Source organism: Chrysochloris asiatica, unplaced genomic scaffold (genome assembly GCF_000296735.1).
Source record: "Chrysochloris asiatica unplaced genomic scaffold, ChrAsi1.0 scaffold00165, whole genome shotgun sequence".
Taxonomy (NCBI): Eukaryota; Metazoa; Chordata; class Mammalia; order Afrosoricida; family Chrysochloridae; genus Chrysochloris; species Chrysochloris asiatica.
The window spans coordinates 1,110,835-1,134,131 of record NW_006408683.1 but is presented as its reverse complement, the minus strand read 5'-3'; the positions used below and the strand labels follow the sequence as shown (position 1 = coordinate 1,134,131).

The 23,297-nt window shown below is 47.7% G+C and overlaps 1 protein-coding gene across 1 annotated transcript in view; it reads right to left on the bottom strand.

The window, feature by feature from the left end:
- Window positions 1-5,390: 5,390 nt before the first annotated feature.
- Window positions 5,391-23,297, bottom strand: part of ADCK3 (aarF domain containing kinase 3) — a 48,078-nt gene continuing 30,171 nt past the window's right edge. Inside the window, exons 4-14 of the mRNA XM_006871262.1 lie at window positions 13,647-13,721; window positions 10,857-10,979; window positions 9,466-9,551; window positions 9,227-9,367; window positions 8,700-8,781; window positions 8,479-8,572; window positions 8,155-8,296; window positions 7,848-7,955; window positions 7,580-7,645; window positions 7,161-7,247; window positions 5,391-5,678 (exon numbers count right to left, since the gene is read on the bottom strand). Coding sequence (XP_006871324.1) covers window positions 5,391-5,678; window positions 7,161-7,247; window positions 7,580-7,645; window positions 7,848-7,955; window positions 8,155-8,296; window positions 8,479-8,572; window positions 8,700-8,781; window positions 9,227-9,367; window positions 9,466-9,551; window positions 10,857-10,979; window positions 13,647-13,721 — 1,292 coding nt within the window. The remainder of the gene's footprint in view (window positions 5,679-7,160; window positions 7,248-7,579; window positions 7,646-7,847; window positions 7,956-8,154; window positions 8,297-8,478; window positions 8,573-8,699; window positions 8,782-9,226; window positions 9,368-9,465; window positions 9,552-10,856; window positions 10,980-13,646; window positions 13,722-23,297) is intronic.

The window sequence follows — 23,297 nt, the reverse complement described above, 5'->3', positions numbered from 1 at the left end:
AAAAAGATTAGAGTGGGTCCAGATTAACAAGAACACAGGATATACAGAGGGATCAGTGACAAAAACCCAAAAAAAGGTCTTATACTGCCGTTTGAAGTCATCCTGTTTTTAGTGCAAGACACTGTTAAATGTACACAACAGCAGGAGCTCATTTGTCAATAGAAAAGAAAATAAAGTCAGAGGCACTTCTGGCGTGATTTATATGTGTTGGTATTTGGTGCTATCTCTGTCCAGTCAACTTGTCTACCCTCGAGTTTTGACTAATCTTGTCATGTGCTCTGCGTACATAAAATACAAACACATACATTATTTTAGCCAAACCCAAAAGCTTTCCTTATCAAATGATTGCTAAAAGATTTTTTTAGTTATTTAAAAAGAAAACAGTCACCCTAGTTGTAGTGATTTGTGCCCATTCCCAGAGAGCACAGCTTTGTGAGAAAAAGCCCATCTATTTGTGGTTTACCAGTGTCAGCATCCAGAGCTCCTATGGCATCTGAAAAGCAGTTTGCCCTCCTGCTGGCTCCCAGCCTCTCTGCCTTCCTTCCAAGCCTAGAAACCTGCCATTTTGTTAGGGGTCATGTTACCAAGAAAAACCAGTCACCTTTATGTGGCACCTCAGGTATCACTGCAGACCCCAACCCTGTGCAGCAGGATGGCTTGCCGGTACTAGGGCTTGCTAATGTGTACTTTTCAGAGCCAGGCACTCAGAACAGCCCAGATTCTCTGATGTTGGCGGTTGCTGGTCAGACTGCAGAGCCCTAGGTCACTGGGCACAACAGGCCTTCACTCCCCAACCCAGCCTCAGCCCAATTTGGATAAACCACTTAGCACTTCACTGACCCCATTTTAGAGCCTCTTTCCTTTGTTAGGAATCCTGGTGTAAGCAATGGATTGCTAACCACAGGTTGGTGGTTCAAACCCACGAGCCATTCCTTGGAAACCCTATATAGTGTCACTCTGAGTAGGAACTGACTTGATGGCACTTACACAACTTCCTGTTAGATTTTAACTACTACTGAGTGCAGAGAGTTAACTGTGGCATCCTGCTCCATTAGATAGGGCCTTGCTACAGTTGGAGCCCTGGTCACCCCACATAGGGCAGCCTGGCCTTCCTCCCAGCCATCTCATTCACTGAGAAATAGTGACAACCAGTCAACATTGAAATTCCATGGAAACAAAATAACCTACCTTTTATTTGACAGTTTAATGCCATTTATAAATTTTTAAAGTTTTTTTTTTTCATTGTAATATTGTACATTTTGCATGGCCTAGATGTAACCATTTTTTTTGTTTAGAATTTAATGCTAACAAGTATGTGTGTGGAAGGGAAAATATACTGCTTTGGCCTCTTATCACTCTGTTTTTATGCCCTGGATGTCTTTGGGAAACTTTGTAAGAAATTCTACCAAACAATGATATGGATTCTTTTACAGTAAAATATTTAGAGTGGGAAAGTAGGAAACATAACAAAAGGCTTACCAGTACTTTACATTGATACATTAACCAGACTTTCAAGTATTACAGTAACACGGGGAACTGTTAGAATAGAGTATTTCATCATCCCCTCCTGCCCCCTTTTAATAAGTCTGAGGAATGGAGAAAAGATAGCTGGCGCCTGATGTCTTATATTGATCCTGCTTTCTGCTGTTCCCTCCCTGCCCCTCCCCAGATTCTACACTGTACTAAGGACACAGGCCCAGTGCATACACTAGGATGGTCCTTCCATAGCTCCTTAAAGTTTTCAGTTCCCCTCTTATGGTCAAAAGTTCTCTATTTACTCTTACCAGTTTGAGAAACCAAGCTCTCCACAGACTAGCAGGGTTCCGCTGCACTGACAGGACCCCTCTCTGTAGGAGATTTTGGTACATCCATCACCTCAGACAGTGTGTAACCAGCATTGGTATAAGTCTATGGATGTTTACTGCAGTGTATCACTAGACACTTCAGGTGTGAGTTAAATGGCTTATCTAAGGATACACACAGGCAGAATGAAGGAAATCCTAAACTGTGGTTATAGGTAATTCTACAAAGAACTGGTCCCATTTTCACTCCACGTTTAAATTGTGTTATTGATATGATGGTTAATTATAACATATGCTGTACTTGAGAGGCAGCAATTGGGGAATGGTTTAACAGGAATTAGCAAATTTTTCTGTAAAGCGCTAGATAGCATTTCAGCTTGTGAACTGTTCAAATCTCAGCTGTTCAACTGTGCTACTGTAGCATGAAAGCAGCCATCCACAATATGTAAATGATCGGTGTTGTGGCATCGCAGTAAAACTTAAAAGAACAAGCAGCAGATTTGGTCAGTAGTCTGCCAATCCTTGGTGTAGAGTAGAACAAAAATGGACTTTAAGGCTTGTTCCAAATCCTGTGTCCACCACTTGCCAAGCAAGTCACATACCTTCTAAGCCTACTTGTTCATATAAAATACCCACCCGTCAGTGTCAAATGAGTTAACACACAGAAGTACTTAATGTCTAGACCATGGCTCAGTGCTCATTAACAGTCAAAAGTACAGAACACATTTTGTTTGTGTTCCTACATGCCTCGACCTTCACTAGTTGTAGGGGTTGCAAGACAGCCCTGTGGAACATCTCTCCATACAGCCTCATGTCATAGTTTCCAGTGTGAATGCCTAGGTGCAAGGTTCTAGTCAAGTACAAGTCAGGAATCTGTGCATGACCAGCAACCTGCACAGTCTTAACAAAGATGCTTCTAGTTTTCCGCTGCCTTAGACTTCTTGTTAAGTGCAGTTGATTCAACTCTGACTCATGACCCTGTTTCTGAAGAGTGGCTGGTGAGCTTGAACCACCAGCCTTGTGGTTCAAACAAACCTTGCAGTCAAGCTCATTGACCTGCAGCGCCACACTAGGACTCCCTCTTGAACTCAGGACACACAAAATCACATTCCACTGCCTGTGGGAAACTTCTCCAGTCAGTCAGTGGTTCTTGGAGAAAGACGTGTGTTTTATACTATATTTACCACCTCATTCATTTCATATGTTGGGTTATCTGAGGGGAAGAGGCTGTCAGAGCACAGGCTATCCTGTCATGGTTATCTTGAAGGGCAGCTCCAGAACTGGATCCAGGAGAAGCATCACCTCTAAAAGGATGGCAGAAGCTAGGGCACCAGTGCAGCCAGACCTGGCTGCCTGCGGTTAGAGCTGTCAAGTGGTGCCCCAGGAGCAGCCATCATGGAGACGACTCTGTCCCCATTGTCCTCATCAGTGTCTGTTGCTTCAATAGTAGATTTCCTAAGAACACTTAAGACCCACATTAGATACTATTTGGAAACAGTGCCATCTCTGCAAAAGTTATTTCCCCATTTAGTACGCTTCTTGGAGTGCCTGGGCGATGTAAAAGTCCACACTCACTCAGCTGCTAACTTGGTGGAAAGTCTTGAGTCTGCCCAGATGTTTCTCGGAAGGAAGGCCTGACAATCTACAACCAGAGATCCTATCATCACTGTAAACCATGGGTTAGTTCTACACACATGGGGGTGGCCTCTCCACGGCACTAGCTCTAATGCACTTTTCATTGTTCAATATGCTTTAGCTACTTAGGGGTCAAGTTAGCATCTAGAAAAAATCCACTTTTCAGAAGTGCTGTTCAACTTCAGATGATCACAAGGGGACTTCATTGGTGTGGGGCTGGATGTGTGCTTTCCCACGATTACCAGCATTGCATGGGAAGCTCCTTCCACAGCTGCCACTTTGCCAAGTGTGCTGTAGAGGCACAGGAAGTCCAGCACAGATGGAGGGATGGGACACGCTTCCCTCAGTCCCCCTCCCTCCTCCTGACAGCCTCTTATGACCATGGATGGTAGCCTGGCCTTCTGTGATACTGAGCCCTCAAGCTCTAACCCCCATCAGATCAGACAACCTTCAGTGGGTGAAAGAAGTGACGCCAGCACAATGTAATCCTCATTCTCTAAAGTTCTTGACACAGAAAACACAGGCACTAATGAAGCACTTTTTTTTTTTTTTTTTTAAAACAAGTAAATCAAAATTTAACAAGAATTGTACAAAACTACCGGTACCTTCTCTGATTACCCTTTGGGTATAACAAAATGATATCTTTCAAAAGGCACAGACTCTTCGCTTCTGGAAGGGGCAGCCCCCCAATGCATCCCAGCAGACAAGACAGCTGTGTCAGCTCACCTACTACCTGCCCCTTTCCACATGGGCAGCCATTTGTGGGTCACATTCAGCTGTCAAAAAAGTTTAATAATCACTAGCTAGCAGGCTAGGCTTGCCTTCAACAGTACTTTTTGGCACTGTTCAGGGTAAGGCTTCCTCCCAGCTTCAGATCACAAGATGCAGAGGAATAGGGCAGAAAATACAAATCAATCACACATACACAAACATGACTACATAATCAAGAACACCCAAAAAGGCTTCTCTGCATGAGGGAGATTTGTTTTTTGGGGGTAGTACTGGTAGCGTAGAGGTTACAAATCGAGCTGTGAACCTGAAGGTCAGCAGTTTGATATGAGCAGCTGCTCCGCGGGAGAAAGATGAGTCTTTCTGCTCCCGTAAAGATTTACAGCCTCGGAAACCCTGTACAGGGTCGCAACCGACTCCACGGCACATAACCACTAACCACCATGCTCCTTTTCAGGTAAGCATTCACATTACAAAAACCCCCATTAAGAAAAAGAAAATTGTCATTTTATCTTTAGCAATACAGGCAGGCAGTCCTGGATTACAAACCAGTTCTATTCCTAGGTCTGGAAGTCGAATTTGTCCATATATCAGAACAGTTAGGTTTAGTTCAGTTCATATCTAATGTCAATCAAATGTCTGTCTTAGTACAGTGTATACAGACAGTGTGCCTTTCTATGCATGTTGTTAAGAGCTGTTGAGTCGATTCTGACTCATAGTGACCTGTATAGGGTTTCTGAGGAGCAGCTGTTGAGTTTGAACTGCTGACCCTGCAGTTCAAACCAACTTTTCCATCCAGTGCTTAGCCTACAGCACCAAACCAGATACACTAAAACATCTTTAACATAATACAGTAATAATGTTCTGATGCATGTTGCAAAGTAGTGGCCATTTGATATTATAAACCATTGTATGTATCTCAAACATTTTAATAGGCTTAATGGAGGTTGGTTCTTGATAAATCTGAATTGTAAGTAAATCAGACGGTTTATAACCTGGGGGTTGCCTGTATTTCAACCAAGAAGTTGGGGTTTCATTCTCATTCTTCTGCTTCTCCGGTACCCTCACTGAGTAATCAAAGCCATGTGTGAGTGCTTCTATGGGGCTTCCAGCACCCTCCTCGCCCCATCTTAATGGGTGAAAGAGTTTACAAGAGCATCAATACCACCATCTTCCTACTGTTGCATCTACGAATGGGCAGAGTATGGCCAGTTAGCCCACTGGCTACTGCTGTGTGGCCTGCCTCTTACAGTAGTTGCTGTAAGCCTCCTCAAACATAGCTTTACAGGGGATCCGGGCCTTCAGCTTAGAGCAGATAAGGAAGGAGCCTCCCATCTTTCTGTGCAGGGAGTAGGTTTCCTCGGGTGGGGGGATGAGGCGGTGCTTTAGCATGATGGGAATCAGGCTGTGGATCTTCTCAGTGGTGCTCTGGGTGCCAAAATCAAAGGGCTCCTCCGAGGCAAAAGCCTCCCCCAGGATGAGGATAGCATCCAAGTGGGCATCTTCCATAGCCTGCAGGGGCAAATGGTGACAAGGTATAAGAATGCTTCACACAGACCTGGGCTCCTAGTCAGTGCCTGAGTCCTAACCCAGTGCCATCAAGTCCACTCCAGGGTTTCTAAAGCTGCAAATCTTTACAGGAGCAGAAAGCCTTATCTTTCTCCCATGGAGTGAACTGGGTTTGAACTGCTAGCCTTACAGTTAGCTATTTGTTGATATTTAGTATCCTCCAGTCGATTCTGACTCATAACGACACTGGTTAGGGTTTCCAAAGAACAGCTGGTGAGTTTGAACTGCTACTTTGTAGTTCCCAGTTCAATACTGATCCTACAGCGCCACACCAAAAGTTAGAATTAGCAGTCCAGTGCTTATCCTATAGCTCTTGTTTTGAAGTTGAGTGTCAGAGAGGTGAGAGTTTTGTTATTTGGGGGGATGGGGGGGGCGGTGTCTTGGGAAGTGGTTGTTTTAAAAGATTGATAACGGTAATGGGAGTATAAATTCAAATCCATGTTGTTGCTATTGGTTGTCACTGGAGTCTCTTAAGGGCCAGGAAAACATTAATGCGTGAACTGGGCTTCATATTGGACAAAAGGGAGTGGTGAGGTCCCAAAGTGCAGAGAGTGAGCCCTGCCCTGAAGCTATTCACAAGTTTTTACAAAACAATGTTCAACCTGTAAAGTCTTTGGATCCAAGTTGGCTGGTGTTCTGTGAGCCACCCAGAACCAACACAGTGACCATCTGTTGGGTACAGGACTAAGTGCCATGTGGAGACAGCACCCATAGGGAATTTGCAGCCAAATAGGGGGATAGAAGTATGAAACTGCCACACCAGCAGAACACCAGGGAGGGCAGGCCAACCAGCCTGGATAACCAGAGTGGAGTGAAGACTAGTCACGCTTCCCCATTTAGGTGACAAATTAGCCAGCTGCTATGTACTGAGGGTTTTGGAGGCAGGTATAAATGACCTGTTTTATAGAATATGTAAGTAAGACTCAGAAAAACTTGCCTAAAATCCTACTCTGACTAGGTGGTAAATCCAAGATTTCACCCTTTCCCCATGATCAGGGAGAGGAAGGTGTAGTTTTTGGGTGGCAGGAGCACAGATCATACCCCTTAAGGCTTGCTGAAATTTTTCTAACTCTCCCCTCACCACTTCCCCATCCCATAAGCCCTCACGGAAACCCTGAACTCTAGCCTGAATAAGCCCACCCAGCAACACAAATCTCAATGGGATGAAAGAGTGTCAGGAGGAACATAGTCCTACATCCAGCTCTGCCATTCTCAACACCCAGAACAGAGAGCATAGGCTTCAGGGTCCTGAGCGCCCCTGAAGACGTGCTGTCCCATTGATGTGATCCATTTACAGAGGCCTCACTCAGCCACACCACAAGAGAAGTCTGCAGCCCCTCCCACGGGCTCTTACCGCCCTACTGCCCTAAGCAATACTGTCCCCTGCACACACCCCATGTGGAGCCTGGGGGCCATCGCACTCACTTTGACCTCATAGCCTGTGAGGAACTTCATTTCTATGGACTTCTTCAGCACAGTCTCTCGGTCCTTGTCAGCGGCAGCTCTGATGATCTGGAAAGAGACACAGGGGCCGGAGGGGGGTGGGGGGCTGCTTACAAAGAAAGGCTTTCAGCTCCAAGGGAGGCACTACCTGTCACTTTTCCCCCTACGTGCCAGACACGGCTCCCACTTTCATCCTTCTTACATTCTCCCTTCAGGCCTGGAGGCCATCCCAGTGCCACAGCCTCAGCAGGCCGAGCCTTGTCTGCTCTCACCACACTACACAACTGGGCAGTCTTCCAGGGACCAGCACAGATGGGTACACATACCCCAGGGCACCCTGTCTAAACTCTCAGGAAAATACGCTGGACTCAGGTCAGGCCCCTCCCTGCCCCTAACTATACCTGGATATAGAGGTCGGTGAAGTCCCTGTCATATTCCCGAGTTGCCCCAAAGTCCAGAAGGGCCACCTGGGGAAAGGCAGAAGTCAGAGGAAGGTTGACTTTGTGGTCGCAGGTAGAGGTATGGGGAAGGGAACAGGTGGGTAGACAGAGGGAAAATGGTCTCCCAAGGTTCAAGTTGAGAAGGGGCAGACGAAGGGGCTCACCTCCCTACCCCAGGTACACACTGAAGCCAGCAGGTGCTTTCAGCCAGGGCCCACCTACGACCCACCTTGTGCAGCTGAGGGTCATAGAAGAAGTTGGACCAGTTGGGGTCCGTTTGCATGAAGTGAAACTCGAAAAGTTCCCGCAGGCACAAGACCAGGATGTTGTAGCAGATCTGGGGTGGGGCGAGGCCTGCATCAGAGGCTGCCTGGTACCTGTCTGTCTTCCAACCCAACCCCACCTCAACTTCTACCCCAAACCTGGGTTCTGATTCTATAATACTACTGCATGGAGGAGCAGAGGCTGAGCTCCCAACCAGCCTCTACATCAGGGGCCCCCACTCCTGGCTCAAGGCCCCTGTCTCTTAGTCCCACCTCATTGCGAATCTCTTGACTGAGCTCCTCAGCCTGGTCCAGAGGGAAGCCAGACACCAACTCAGTGGTCAGCACGTGGGGGCTACAGAGCTCGTCTACAATCTCAGGCACGTAGAAGAAGGGGTGGTCCTTCAGCAGCTCTCTGGGGAGAACAGGAGGTCATAACCAAGTGACAGTCCTGCTCCCACCCTGGGGAAAATGAGGGGCTGAGCTCTGCCTACGGGGCCTGCCATGCACTGAGCTGGAAGGACCTTCACCCCGCCTGCAAGGCGCCATGGCGAAGCACTCAAGTGAGCTACAGATGGGGCACCCATGGAGCTGCACCTGAATTTCTTAGCGCATGCAGCTTCCCTCTTGTAGTCACACTCGAGGGCCAGCTCCCGCCGAAGCACGTCAATCAGGTGCTCAGGGAACAAGCCTGGGCCGGGAGGAGAAGATAGCAAGGACTGAGGGCTCACGGGGCCAGCTAGGATCCCACGCCCAGTCCCACAGGGTCTACCATCCCATACACTGGCCACCCACTGCCCCGGCAGCCCCGCCCAGACCTTCAGGAAGCACGTTGCTCATGTTCAGCACAGTCATAAGGTTGTTGACATCACTGTTGATACTCTGGGCCACACCAGGATACTGTGAGGGAAATAAGGAGGTGACTCCAAGCAGACAGGCAGGCCCCTCTTGGGGTCCTGCTCCCCACGGTCTGTTAGCTTCCCAATTGTGTCCTACCAACTCCACCTTTTTAAAGGAATCAAAAACTAAGATCCAAGGCTGCTGTTTAGCATGGACTCGCACACCCTAATCCCCACCCTCATACCACCCTACCTCATCAGAGCAGGATGGTCCTTGGTTTCTCCCTTCTGCTGGCAAGCAGAACAACAACCTGCTGCAGTGAAACCCTCCATCTCAGGCTCAAAATGCTGCAAATCACGTGTCCCCACTCCCAGCTGGCCTGTTTGACCTCCCAGTCATTCATTCAGCAAATATTCCTTGAGCAACCACTGGCAACCAGGTGTGGGGACACAGAAACCAACAGGGCCACCTAGCAAACACACACACACACTCCAAGGTAGTCTACCTGGATCTTCATGGCCACTTCTCGGCCTCCCTTCAGGCGTGCCAGGTGCACCTGCCCAATGGAGGCAGCTGCAAAGGGCCGCTCCTCAAAGTACTCCAGTTTGTCCCGCCAGTTGGGGCCCAGGTCGGTGTTTAGAGTTTTCTGAAGGAGAGGCAGGGGGCATGAGCCTACCCCAGCTCCCAGAGTGTGCCCTGCTCCCAGGGTTAGGCCAATGCCACCCCATGCACAACAGGCCTCACTGTCATCTGTTTCAGTGGCATGAAGTCGGCACTCTGCCTCACACGCTCAAAGATCTTGGCCAGGTGGGGATTGATGAAGGCATCATCTGGAAAGCACAGGAAGAATTAGTGCTGAGAGCAGAGAACGAACTCCTTGGAAGGGAAGAACACAGGCAGTAAGCAAGTGGCCACAGAGCCTTGGCAACCACCTCTTGACAAACTCTAGTCTCTGACTTCCCAGCAGCCTGGGTGGCGGGGAATACAGTGGCCGAGCTGCTGCTCTTTCACCAACTTGGGACTGTGTGGCAAACACAGTAAGACATGAGCCCAAAGGCAAACGGCAGCTCAGCCTCGGTTACCTCCTTGCACTTGAGAGCCTGTTTCTCAGCCGGCAAACACACTACTGATGCTGTGGACAATGGGCCACCAGGGTTGCAAGGATATGGGACCTGTGCAATGTGGGGACTGCAGCCCGCAGGTAAGTCCAGGAAACAGACACATCACCAGCCCAGCAAGCACTTCTCCCATAGCCATGGGGGAGGACAAAGGAGAGCCCCTAGCACTGGGAGGTTTCTCTAAGTGAGATGGTGATCAGCCATGGTCATGCCACCCAGCTGGGGATCTGAACTCCCCCAGTGGCATGCTATACAAGCTAGTTAGAAATAAAATGTATTGTTGTTATATGCCGTCGAGTCGTTTCCAACTCACAGCAACCCTTTACATTTTGAAAATACATTTATAAAATCAAGAAAAGTCTAGTGACATTATCCGTAACATGACCCCTGTTGTTAAGTGCTGTCAAGTTGATTCCAACTCACAGCGACCCTAGATAGTGTTTCCGAAGCTGTAAATCTTTGTGGGAGCCAAAAGCCTCATCTTTCTCATAAAATCTGACTTCTAGAGAGAACTATTTTCCTGTTATTGCTTTTTCTGTGCAGTTTTCTCATATTTGGAGTTATGCTGTTCTGGCCTGCTTGTCTTAGGCAGTATTTCCAGGTTATTACAGATTGTTTAAACCAGTAGCATAGTATTTTTTGTAGAGTTCTATATTATTTAACTGACCCTCTAAAATCCAAAATCTAGTAACCATTGACTTATGGCAACCACATGTGTATCACAAGTAAGGACTGTGCTCCATAAGAGTTCAGAAGATCACCAGCCCTTTCTTCTGAGGTACCCCTGGTAGGTTAATTGTCCTACCCAGGGACTCCCACCATCAGCAAATACCCCTCCTCAATCCCCACCCACCCACCTTGTGGCCAGCCAAGCTCCATGCCCTCCACCACTACACTTTTGTCTACTACCCTGGAAGCTGGCCAGAGCCACAAAGCTATCAGGTCCAGGAGGGGTCCCGCTCTTCCACCTGTGCACCCAGGCCCCACCCCCAAGAGCAACTGTCCCCCCTCACTCACCCTGAATGCTCAGCATCTGGCCCAGCTTGAGCGCCGCCCCGCGCACCTTGCACAGCGTGCTAACTATACGCTCGGCATTGGCCTCTGATAGGAAAGGGCTGGAGTCCAACACGGCCTTCTTTCCTATGGGCAGGAGGAGTCACCATGGCATCCCCTCTTTGGGGACTTGGAGCCAATCACAACCCAGCCCTCCAGAGCCTCCACAGTAGCACCCAGTCGATGCTACCACCCCATACTCAGTTCTGAGAGCACCACCACCCAGCTCTGCAATGCCTACTGGCTGGCAGGCCTCAGTTCTGCAGAAGCACCCACAGGCATCCAGGTGTGTGGTCAGGAGGCCCACATCCAACCCCAGTCTCCACTGCTGGGCGCCCCAGTGTCCTAAGATGTCAGACTTGTAATCGTTGCTTTCTCCATGTCCCAATTTAATCCCAACACTGCACAGGAACCTCTGGGCCATCCGCAGCCAGAGGGGATACGGCAGGCCCTGGCGAGACCCAATCCATAGCACCCCCAGCGAAGAGGACTGCCTGCAACCCCCACAAGTGTAGTGGACAAGAGTCACCCCCACCCTTGGGATTACGGTGCTTTTGTCACATGGGCTCAGCAGCTACAGTGAGAGTCCCATTCCCAAGAGAGGAGTCTCAGGCCCAAGGGTAGCACACAGCCCCTCCCCCCTCTACCCAGAAACCCCTGCCAGGCTCAGCCTGCACTGTGGGCAGCCCCAGGGCTGTCAAAGGCAGGGCAGTAGAGGGCAAAACAGAAGGGAGAGTGGACAGGCTAGAGGAAGGGTGGTGGACCAAGATGGCTCAGTTTCAAGACCAGTGGGGCCCAGTCAAGGGAACTCTTTCCGCGCCCTGGTCTAGCGCCAGACCTCCGTCTTCCAACCACAGGTAGTAGAAGCCCTACTCCCCCACTACATCCTGAGGGGCTGGGGACATGAAGACTCTGTCCCTAGAAGGGGCTTGTTGTTGTGAAGTGCCGTTGAGTCAATTCTGACCCATAGCAACCCTGTACAGGGTTTCCGAGGAGCAGCTGATGAGCTTGAACCACCAACCTTGCAGTTCAAACAGCTTTGCAGTCTGGTGCATTAACCCACAGAGCCACACCAGGACTCCAAGGGTGGGGGAGGGGGGCTAGATGGGTCTAGCTGGCTGTAAATTATTCTGGAAACCCTTTGCCAGGCACCTCCACACCAGTGCCCTGGGGAGGGTCAGTCTACAGTGCCAAGATGACAGGCTGAGAAGTGGGAAAAGGGTTAGGCTCCCTTCAAGAATATTAGAGGGCAGAATAGGTTTGGTGAGTGAGTTTACCTCACGGGAAGGCAGCAAGGCCAAGCCAGCAGTGCCTCCAATTGTTCCCTCTTCCCACCTGGCCCAGGCCTTGTGAGGGGGTGCTGCCCCAACAGAAAGAGCGCGATTTCTCCCCCAGAAGCAGAGCCCAGACCACTCCCCAAAGCTGGCCCATGCTTACAGGCTGGAGGCACGCACCCCCTGCATGAAGCACAGCTGGTTCTGAGGACAGCCTAGAGAGTCAGGATGGACCATGAGGGCAGGCCCCACCTCGAGCCAAGGAGCTACTCACTCTGGCCTAAGTCCCAAGCCCTGCTCTCAGTCACCACTGTAGCCAATGAGCCAGGCTGACCGCTACCCTGCATGGATGAGGTAGGATGGAGATAAGCCATGGGGGAAGAGCTGTACCTAGGGTCGGCTGGCCTCGCAACACCTACACTGAAATATCCCTGCTAAATCAGCCCTGCCCCTGCCCCCACTTCCAAGGACACACTTGGTGCTTTCTCTGCTCCCTGCTCCTCCAACCAGGGTCCTATAGGGTGGAGCAAGAGCCCTCACTGTGAGGAGTGTCTGCACATGAGGGAGGAGGGGCCATCCAGGGGGCTGAGTGTACGTAAGACAGGGTCATACTCATGGCAAAACCCTGCGGGGGAGGGGGGGGGGTGAGATGCCAGAATAAGCTCATGCCCCCTGAATAGGCCAGAGGCAGGGGCCCTCAGCCCACAACTTCAACCAAAGAACCAGCTGTTCTTTCAGCAGCCCAAGGGCCCTACTAAAGAAAACACTCCCAGGGCAGTCTTCATAGCACCTTCGTATGCCTGGAGGAGGATGGAAGAGGAGAACCTATACAAGGGCCCACACTGGGCCTCTGACAGCTAGGAACCTGTCTTCAGAGCATCCTGAGCACCCCAAGTCCCTGTGGGGTCACTTGCAGAACATTCTCTGTAGAGTGCTGGCTCACAGTGGGTCATCTGGACAGTTATCTTCACTTCAGAGACCAAATCTGGGGCCAGGAGAAGGTATGGGCCACCCCAAAATGGTATGGGTCCCAGCAGCAGCTTCCCTGCCCCCAGTTGTGGCATGTCTGCATTCAGGCTGAAGATCCTTACCACGATCAAATACCATCCCTGGCAGTGGTCCAGCCAGACCTCAAGAACTCCCTGGGAAGCAGGGCCAAGCCAAGAGGTGAGTGCATGAACAAAGCCTCCGCCTAAAGCTGATCACAGGACCGGGACAGGGTAAGACCTTCAAGCCTTCACACACTCTACACCAAACATTCAGAAGCCACCGAGTCAAAACAGAGCTGTGTTCCACCTTTCTTCCTAGGTGTCTTTAGGTGGACTTAAAACTTCCAACCTTTCAGTTAGCAGCCAAGTGCTTAGTCATAGAATATGGTAAATCCTGTTGGTCCCGAGGACCCTTCCTGGGTGGAAGGGCTAAGGGCAGCCAGGTTCACCTTCCCTGCCCCCCACCCCTCCTAATCAAAGGATTGGCTCACCTGTGGGATCCTCAGGGCGAAGGCTCTTCTTGGCAACTTCAGCCAGTGCCCCAAAGCCCAGGCCCACAGCCAGACCTGCAGGGAGACAGAGTGAGTGGTCAGTACTGGGCAGCAGGCTGCCGACTATCAGCACAGACACCCACTGATGCCCACCAGGGAGCCTTGGCAGACACTCCAGGCATTTTGAAAAGGTAGGAAAACACATACTGACTTTGAGTCAAGGTAAATATTTGATGAAAATTCTTCATCCTTCCCCACCATCACAAAAACATAAACCCCAAATAATGCATAGCTGGGAAACATATTGGGAAGGACTCAGCACTAATGGAGAGGTGGATCGAGGATGGTCAGCAAGTCAAGGACAGAGATCCAATCTTGGAAGGGGATGCCCATTCCCAAGTCTATGCATAATCTTCAAAGTTCTAGAAGTCTCCAATTTAACTTGCTGTAACTGGAAGGAAAGGCATCAGCAGGTGGGAGGAGGCGATCGATGGGAGACAAAAAGTTTTGCAAAAAAGCAAACTATCAGGTGTCCACAGACAGCCCTCACAAAGAAGTAAAACACCCCACCTTCTCTGCTGCCCTCCTAGGACCCAACAGGCACTAACAGTGGGCTGAAGATAGGTCCTCTCTCCCCTTCTGTAATCTCCTTATCAAAATGCAGGAACACCTCATCTGTTTGGAAGTCTGTCACTTGATCTTAGAAGAGGGTCCAGATATTGAGAAGGCCAGGAGGAGCCCAGAGCCATCAAGATCAAGCAGGAATGGCCAACTTCCTCATACGCTGCACACAATGCTAGCCAAATCTGTGTGGTGTAGTACTGTGGGTCAGTTTCAGCTGCAAGGTTAGGGGTTCAAGCTCACATAGCCGCTCTTTGGAAACCCTATACAGGGTTACTATGGGTCAGAACTGACTCAACAGCACTTAACAACAACATATCATTAGCATAGGTAAGTAGGGAACGCTCCTGGATGGTCACTGTCAGAGACTGAACTGTATCATCCCCAAAAGAAGGCTGGGCCCTGAATCTCAGTGGCTTCTTGTTGTTAAGTGCCGTCGAGCTGGTTCCAACTCAGTGACCCTGTATAAGCTTTCCAAGGTGCAGTTGGTGGGTTTGAAACACAGACCTAGCAGTTCAAACCAATTTTGTGGTCCTCCAGCATCACAACAGTGGTTTAGCAGGTATGTAATGACCTGATGTATCAGCCAATCAGTTGTACGGGAAGTTTAAGGCAAGTTTCCCTGGAGTGTGGCCTGAATCCCCTCTTAACTTACAAGATTTAAAAGAAGACAGAAGGAAGCAGAGAGGAAGGAGTCAGGAGAAGAGTGCCACGAGGGAAGTGCACCTTTTGGACCCAGGATCCCTGTGCTAAACTCCTCCTAGACCCAGGGGGAAGATTAATGGAGACTTCCAGGAATGTATGACTAATAGATGTTGGACAGCCCCCAGAGATCACAGAGAAAGTCTTCCCCGCTAGTGTTGGCACCCTGAATTTGGACTTCTAATCTCTTCAAACTGGTGGTGGTATGGGTTAGGCACTGGCATTTCAAACCTACCATCCGCCCATCCGCTCCATGGGAGAAAGATGAGGCTGGCTCCTCCCATAAAGATTTACAGTCTCGGAAACCCAATAATGACAAACAAGTCTATTTTTAAATGGGCAAAGGATATGAACGAATACACTTCACCAAAGAAGATATTGAGGCAACTAACAATTACATGAAAAGATGTTCCATAATCATTAGCCATCAGACATATACAAATCTAAACTACAAGGAGACGCCATCTCACCCTGACACACACAGGGTCACTATGAATTGCAACCAACTTGATGGATTTTTTTTTTGGTTAAGAGAGAATAAATTTCTGCTTGTTAAGTGTCATTTATGATACAGCAGCATGCTATCTGCAGCCACCAACAAAGGGACCAAAATTGCTGTAGGCCAAAACTCAGAAGCCCCCAAGGGGCTGTGATCTGGACAGAAGAGGCAGCCCCACATGTCTGGGGTGATACTAGAGCTGGAAGAGGATGGTTCACACCAGGGCAAGGAAACCTGCAGGGCGGGCTACGGGTAATTTTTACTTTGTTATTTGCAGGTTTCTGTAATTTCCAAACTTTCTGCCATGATTATGTATTGCTTTGACAGCACACATCAACAAAGGCAACTGTGCAACCCCTGTTTCACTAGCTGTAACAGCAGTTCCTACTTCCTAGACTGTTATGGAGACTAAACAGTTTAATACGAGTGAAGTGCTCTACCCAGGCCCAGGACATGGAATCCAATTCATAATGACCCTACAAGACAGAGTAGAACTGGCTCAAAAAGAGTTCCCATGGCTGTAATCCTTCCCAAAACAAGACTGCCACATCATTCTCCTACAAAGCATGACTAGTGGGTTTGAACTGTTGACCTTTCAGTTAGCAACCAAGCACTTAACCACTGAGCCACCAGGTTGCATATCTCAATTAGGATGAGCCACCTTTCGAATGCTCAGTAATTCCACGTGGCTGGTGACTACTGTGTTAGATGGCTAGAATAAACCATGGGATTAGAATATGGCAGTTTACCTGGAAATGTCCCTGAGGTGGAAGCATACCCCATAAGAATATCTAGGTGGACTGAGGTATGCTTCCACCTCAGGGACATTTCCAGGTAACTGCCAGAGATTGGTGCATTCTATTTCTGATGTACCTGGGGGCCTGGTGCACTAGATGTGGGACTGGGCAAAGTAGCTTTGCTGTCTCCAAAACCTGTACCAGCTCCTGTAGAGCATTGGGCGCAGAATTGGGAGCCAGTCTCTGATTAAAAATTAACTCCCGTGCCTCCTGACTGCCTACCTCTACCCTACCCAGCACATTATTTGATTTAGCAAAAACTAGATAACAGACAACATCCACCGCCAACCTATAGAGTGACCTTTATCAATGTCACTGCCCAGATCACGTCTAAAGGCAAATCTTCTGCACAAGAGGCAGAATTTGTAAAGGTAACCAACCCAGCTTGGCCATTATGGGGTGGTAACATAGAACTGTGGGGCCCCACGGAGCTCCTCCCTATCCCAGCCCATAGCACTCTTTCCACACATACACTTTACAGCTGTCTATCCACTCAAATGCTCTGCCAAACTCTTCTCATAACTCCAGTAAGGACCTGTCATTAAACAAATCACCAAAAGGACACATGCCAAGGCCACCTCAAACTCCTTAGGTGGCCCTATGTGCTCCCAAAAGGTCCAGAGCAGTGCAGGCCTGAGGCACTGCTGACTGACAGAGGACAGGCCTGACGGGGTCAGTTTGGCTGTGGGAGATGGGGATTAGAAGCCAAAGTCATCCAGGCAATCTGACCTGGGCCTCAGGCGCACCTGCTCAAAGAGAATAAACTGCCTGTCAACCCCACCTGTACCCGAGAACCTTGATGAGAGGGAAGGTCAGGGCCCAGTTTGTTCTTTTACCTGAACAGCAACTCTGAGTAGAAGAGCAGCCTTGGTCTTGGATGCCCATCCTCCTGAGCACACCTTGAGTGCTCACTGCCTCTCATAGATATCACGAATCACCAGACCTTTCCATTCACCCCCAACCCCTTCTTGTCCCACAGGACAGAGCAGGCCTTTCCCATCAGGGCTGATGGCCCAGTTCTGATGGACCACCAAAAACCAGCTCTATGGCCCACCATCCCTTGTCAGGAGTCTGGCTTCTCTCCTGGACTAAAGGAGGTGCCAACCTACTCCAAGACAGCACATGACATTTCCCTCACAATCAGACTGTGCAGTCAAGGAATAGGGGAGTAGGCGTGCATGGGCCAGGTTAGGGTGATTTCAATTCCTCTGGAGGTCATGCCATCTACAGCCTATTGGCTTCTGCCCAGAGAAGTACCAGAAGTTAAAGAAAATAAGGACCAAAACATCTTTTAACAAGCAGACTAAGGGAAAGGGTGCTTTAGAGCGGGAATAAATAAAGAAATGTTCTTTGTGGCTTTGGCTTTACCTGCCAGATTAAGTATGTTTACTCTGGTAGCATAGTGGTTACGTATCAGGCTGCACACGAACCACAAGGTCAGCAGTTTGAAACTACCAGCTGTTCCACGGGAGAAAGATGAGGCTTTCTGCTCCCGTAACGATTTACAACCTCGGAAACCCTGTACAGGTTCGCTATGAGTCGGAACCGATTCCATGGCACACAGACAGCCAGACAGCCAGGTATGTTTATGCAGCAGGAAAAGGGCTAAGAGAGATCTAAGGCTAAACCAAGAGCTACCACATCACCTACTCTGCACTTAACGATGTGCTAACACTATTCTAAGCCTTTAGTGGTAATTATCACATCTAACTGTCCCAGTCCCTCCTATCTGGTAAGACAGGATAGGCGGTGGGATGAGGATATTTCCCTCCTCTTTAATCCTTTATCTAGCTGGCACCCCCCACCTGCCATACAGAACAGGAGGGGAAGGAGTGAAGCTGAAAGGGTAATGGAGGAAGTTCCCTGCGGCGTGTTCTCCAAGGTTCCCAGAACTGGGTGGGTAGGGAGGGTCAGAGAGCAACTAGACAGCCCTGTGCTTTGACTTGCACAATAGACACCTCTGTTCCAAACACAAATAAGCACACGGCCTTGGGAACTCCCTGACTCTTGATTTCCTCATCTGTAACTGCAGATAATCATCACCCAGCTCTGGTGGCATACTGGGTTATGGGTTGGGCTGCTAACCGCAAGGTCAGTGGTTCAAATCTACCAGCTATTCCATAGAAGATGAGACTTTCTGCTCCATAAAGATTTAGAGCCTCCAAAACCTTATAAAGAGTCTCTAAGAGTCAGAACCAGCGAACCAACTGAATGGCACATCACCACCACCACCCTTCTTTACAGAGCTTCCGAGAAGGAAAAATATTCATGAATAGCCCTTTTTAAAAATATGCCCCAGCTTCTCATTTCTTCACCTCATCCTGTTTCTCCAGCACATCTTCCTTATTTGATACAGTCACTGTGAACATGTGCTGGCCACAGAGTGAGCCAATGTCACTGAGTGCTGCTCCCCTGCCCCCCGTACAGCCTCAAGGCAACCTGCCAAGTCTGGAACATAGCCACCACTCAGTAAAAGTAAAATGCTCTATGTATAAATGTTTGTAGAGGGAAAAGGCTAGCTGTAGAAAAGTGGCATCATGCCATGGGCATGAGCACTCTCCCACCTCTACAATTCCAGCCCTCTTGTCCTGTTCAAGGGGTCTAATGGGACAAGAGGCTCTACAGGCCCTGGCAAGGCACAGCTGGGTCTCAACCACCATCAGAAACAAAGACAATGTAGGGAGTCTTACAGAAAGCTAATTTGTTAAATCTTCAACACTATTTTCATTCTGTGCTCCATCCAGATACTGCTGCACTGCTAAAATGAACTTTAAAAACAATACATACAATGATGGTAATAGTTGATTACAGTGTTATGATTTGCTTTAAATATTCATACTTAGCAAAATTAAAAGATAACCACCCCATACCTCATTCACCCAGTATATGTTTGTTTTCAATTCTACCAGTGAGATGTGGAACATGAAAATTATGGGAGAAGGGGCATAGTGGTCTGAGAGAGCTTTGTTTATGATGTACTAGAAGCAGCTCCCAAGGTTTGAGACTATGTGGGAAATCAGGCAACGACAACCATCAAGTCCACACTCAACCTAACCAACACCTCCTTTCTCAGGAGACAGAGCATTCAGCATTATATTACTGTGGTATGACAGTATGTCAACTCCCCTAAACCAGGATTCTCAGTGTCTGACAGTTACGTAATGATAGCTACATAGTTAATCTCTATTGTATGATAAAATGCAATTACCTTCATGATGTGATGTAATAGGATTAGCAATTAGTTAGCCATAGAATCTGAACAGCCCCCTCTCTTCCTTCCTATTGCCCTTACTTAGTATCCTCCTCCCTTTTGTCTTAATGATATAGATTGGAAATTCTGAGCTCTGGTAGCTTAGTGGTTATGAATCGGGCTGCGAACTGCAAGGTCAGCAGTTTGAAACTACCAGCTGTTCTGCAGGAAAAAGATGAGGTTTTCTGCTCCTGTACAGATTTACCACCCCAGAAACCCTGTACAGGGGTGGCTATGAGTCAGAACCAACTCCACAGCACATAATAACAACAACTATATATTGCTGACGGGATTGTAAAATGGCACCCTCATTATGGGAAACAGTACGCACATCTTCAAACAGCTAGAAAGAGCAACCCCATACTGCAGTCCTGTCAATTACTTGATATGGCCCTTCCATCTAGTTTTTGTAACTCCCACCAAAAACTATGTAAGTGTGAGGTACTTGTGACCCAACCCACCAAGCTCACTGAAAGTGCAAGGCACCCTTGTGCAGTGGGACCATGAAGATAAGGTACACTGAACCCTAATGAATAGATTAGTCAGTTTTGCTATCCCACTAGATTTAAAATGAGATATCATGAAAGTGTAAAGGGGGATGAGATATCACTACTATCAAAAAAACAGCCAAGGAGAGGCACACATATTTTGGACCCAAGATCCCTGTACTGAGAACCACCTCATTCAGGAGATAGAGTTGTGATACTGCAGACGACAAGAGCCGGAAAGCAGCAGAGGCAAAGAGCAGCAGAGCCAACAGTACGAGACAGTCTGCGTGGCCAGGGCAACAAGTTATCAGGCTCCACAAAGAAGTAGAGTGCAGTGGGAATAACAGCTGGTGCCAGAATTGGTAAAAAAAAAAAAAAAAAAAAGGCTGGAGGCAAATTTGACCTCCACAAATAAGAATAATATAGGAGTCCTGGTATGGCACTGTGGGCTAATGAGTCAGACTGCAAAGTCCTTTGAACTGCAAGGTCCCTGGCTCAAGCTCACCAGCTGCTCCTTGGAAACCCTATATGAGGTCCATGGGTTGGAATCTACTTAACAACAACAACAATAAGAATCGGCCTGGGACGGAAGCTGATGGTAATTCTCCTCCTACTTTGTGAAGTTAGAGGAGGTCACCCTAATGCCATTATTACACATTGCTACACATAAATCCCTCGTAAATACAAGGTACAAGAGCTGAACAGAAAGTTTCAAAGATCAGCTCGAGAAGATAAAGCCAAATATTACAACAAAATATGCAAATATCTGGAGTCAGAAAAGCAAAAAGAAAGAACATAGTCAGCATTTCTCAAGCTGGGGGAACTGAAGAATAAGTTCAGGTCTTGACTTTCATTATTGAAAGATTCTCTGGGCAAATCAGTGAATGATGCAGAAAGCATCAAAAGAAGATGGAAGGAATACAAGAGTTACTGTACCAAAAGGAAATGGTTAATGTTAAACTGTCTTAAGAGGTAGCATATAATCAAGAGCCAATGAAATTGAAGGAGGAAGTCCAAGGTGCACTGAAGGAATTGGCAAAGAACAAGGCACCAGGAATTGATAGAATAAAAAGTGAAATCTTTCAAGAAAGTGAGGTGGCACAGGAGGCACTCATTCATCTATGCCAAGAAATTTGGAAGACTGATTGGAAAAGATCTGTATTTGTACCCATCCATTCCAAAGAGAGGTGACCCAATGGAATGCGGAAATCATCAGACAATCTCTTTGATATCTCAAGCGAGTAAAGTTTTACTAAAGGTAATATACAAACGGCTGCAAGCATACATTGACAAGAGAACTTCCAGAGGTTCAAGGGGAATTCAGAAGAGGCCGTGGAACGAGGGATATCATTGCTGATGTCCGATGGATCTTGGTTGAAAGCAGGGAATATCAGAAAGATGTTTACCTGTGCTTTATTGACTATGCAAAGGCTTTTGATTGTGTGTATCATGACAAGTTATGGACAACATTGCAAAGTATGAGTATTCTGGAACACTTAATTGAACTCATGAGGAATCTGTACATGGACCAAGAAGCAGTTGTTCAAACAGAACATGGGACCACTGAATGGTTTCAAATTAAGAAAGGTGTGCGACAGGGTTGTATCCTTTCACCATATTTATTCAACCTGTGTGCTGAGCAAATAATCTGAGAAGCTGGGTTCTATGAAGAAAAACATGGCATCAGGATTGGAGGAAGACTTATTAACAATCTGCGATATGTAAATGATATAACATTGCTTGCTGAAAGTGAAGAGGACTTAAAACATTTACTGATGAAGATCAAAGACCATAGCCTTCGGTATGGATTACATCTCAATGTCAAGAAAACAAAATCCTCACCACTGGGCCAATAAACAACATTCTTATCAACGGAGAAAAGAACTTAAGTTGTCAAGGACTTCATTCTTCTTGGATCAACTATCAACACTCATGGAAGCAGCAGTCAAGAAATCAAATGACAGGAAGGAACAAACAAGATGGCGGATCAGGTGGATGTATAGTAAAGGAGCTCCTCCAACAACACCACCACAGAATACCCGACCAAGCAGGCTCAGGGGATGGTCTCAGAACTCTGAACCACATATAAAGGAATATTTAGAAGGTTGGAAGGATCACAGCTGGGGGAATTTGTGGCAGAAGCAAGAAATCTATTGCTTTCTAGTCTGGGACGCTCAGCTGCTCCAGGAGCCGCCATCTTGGGTGAGACCAAGCGGCGGAAGGATCGGAGGTCACAGACGCCTGGCAGAACTGCTGAGATAAAGGTGTGGACATTCTTTTCTTTTGGTATCTGTTCATTGGTCCCTTGCTATCTGCGCACCTCCATTCTGATGACTATAGGGGTGCCTGAGCTAGTGGGCACCCCAGCCCCACCCTCGGAGGGTTCTACTACACACGCACACAGATCTTCTCAAAATTTAAAGAAACAGTTTCCAATTAAAACCAACGGCCACAGCCGGCCCTGAACTGTTTCCAACTAGAAAAAAGGCCTGAACGGGGATTGTGGAGCGGGACAAGCAGACAAAAGAGGAAATAGCTCAAAAATTAAATCCTAAGTTACGTCAAAACGACCAACAGTAGTACCTTGAAACTTCTCAGGAGAGTGAAAAGGGAAGCCCATTTCCTGATCAAATCTACCTGGAGGCATTCAGAAAGCATAAAAAATAACAAAATACGTACCCATCTAAGTATTAAGTCCACAGATAACTCCTGAAGATGCCCAAAAAACAGAAGCAGATGACCATATCTGCACATGTCTAGAAACGAGATAAAGTGATTGAGGCAAATGAGCTGGAAGTAGACCTACACTCCATACTGGAAGATGGGCAGGCTTTGGAAAAGCCCGAGAAGGAATTCAGAAAAATGTATCAAAACACTATACAAATGCAGTTGAGAAAAATAAGGAAGAAGTCAGGAAAGGGCTACAGGAACAATCAAATAAGATAGAGCATTGGAAACAATTCAAAACCTACAGAGAGAGGTCCAAATGATTAATAATACAATATCAGAAAGGGACAATACATTGAAAGGGCAAAGGAATAGAATTGAAGAGACAGAAGCTAGAACTAGTGAGCTAGAAGATAAATCTCTCAACACTACTAAGATCTTCTATCTTGTATTGTTCTTCTAACAAATACAAAAAAGGATAAAAAAATCCAAAGAAGGCCTAAGATTCATGTTGGATAACATGAAGAGGAATAACATAAGAATTATTGGCATTCCAGAACAGGAACAATCACACAAGCCCGTAAGGAGATAGTTGAAGACCTTCTGGAAGAAAATTTTCCTAACATC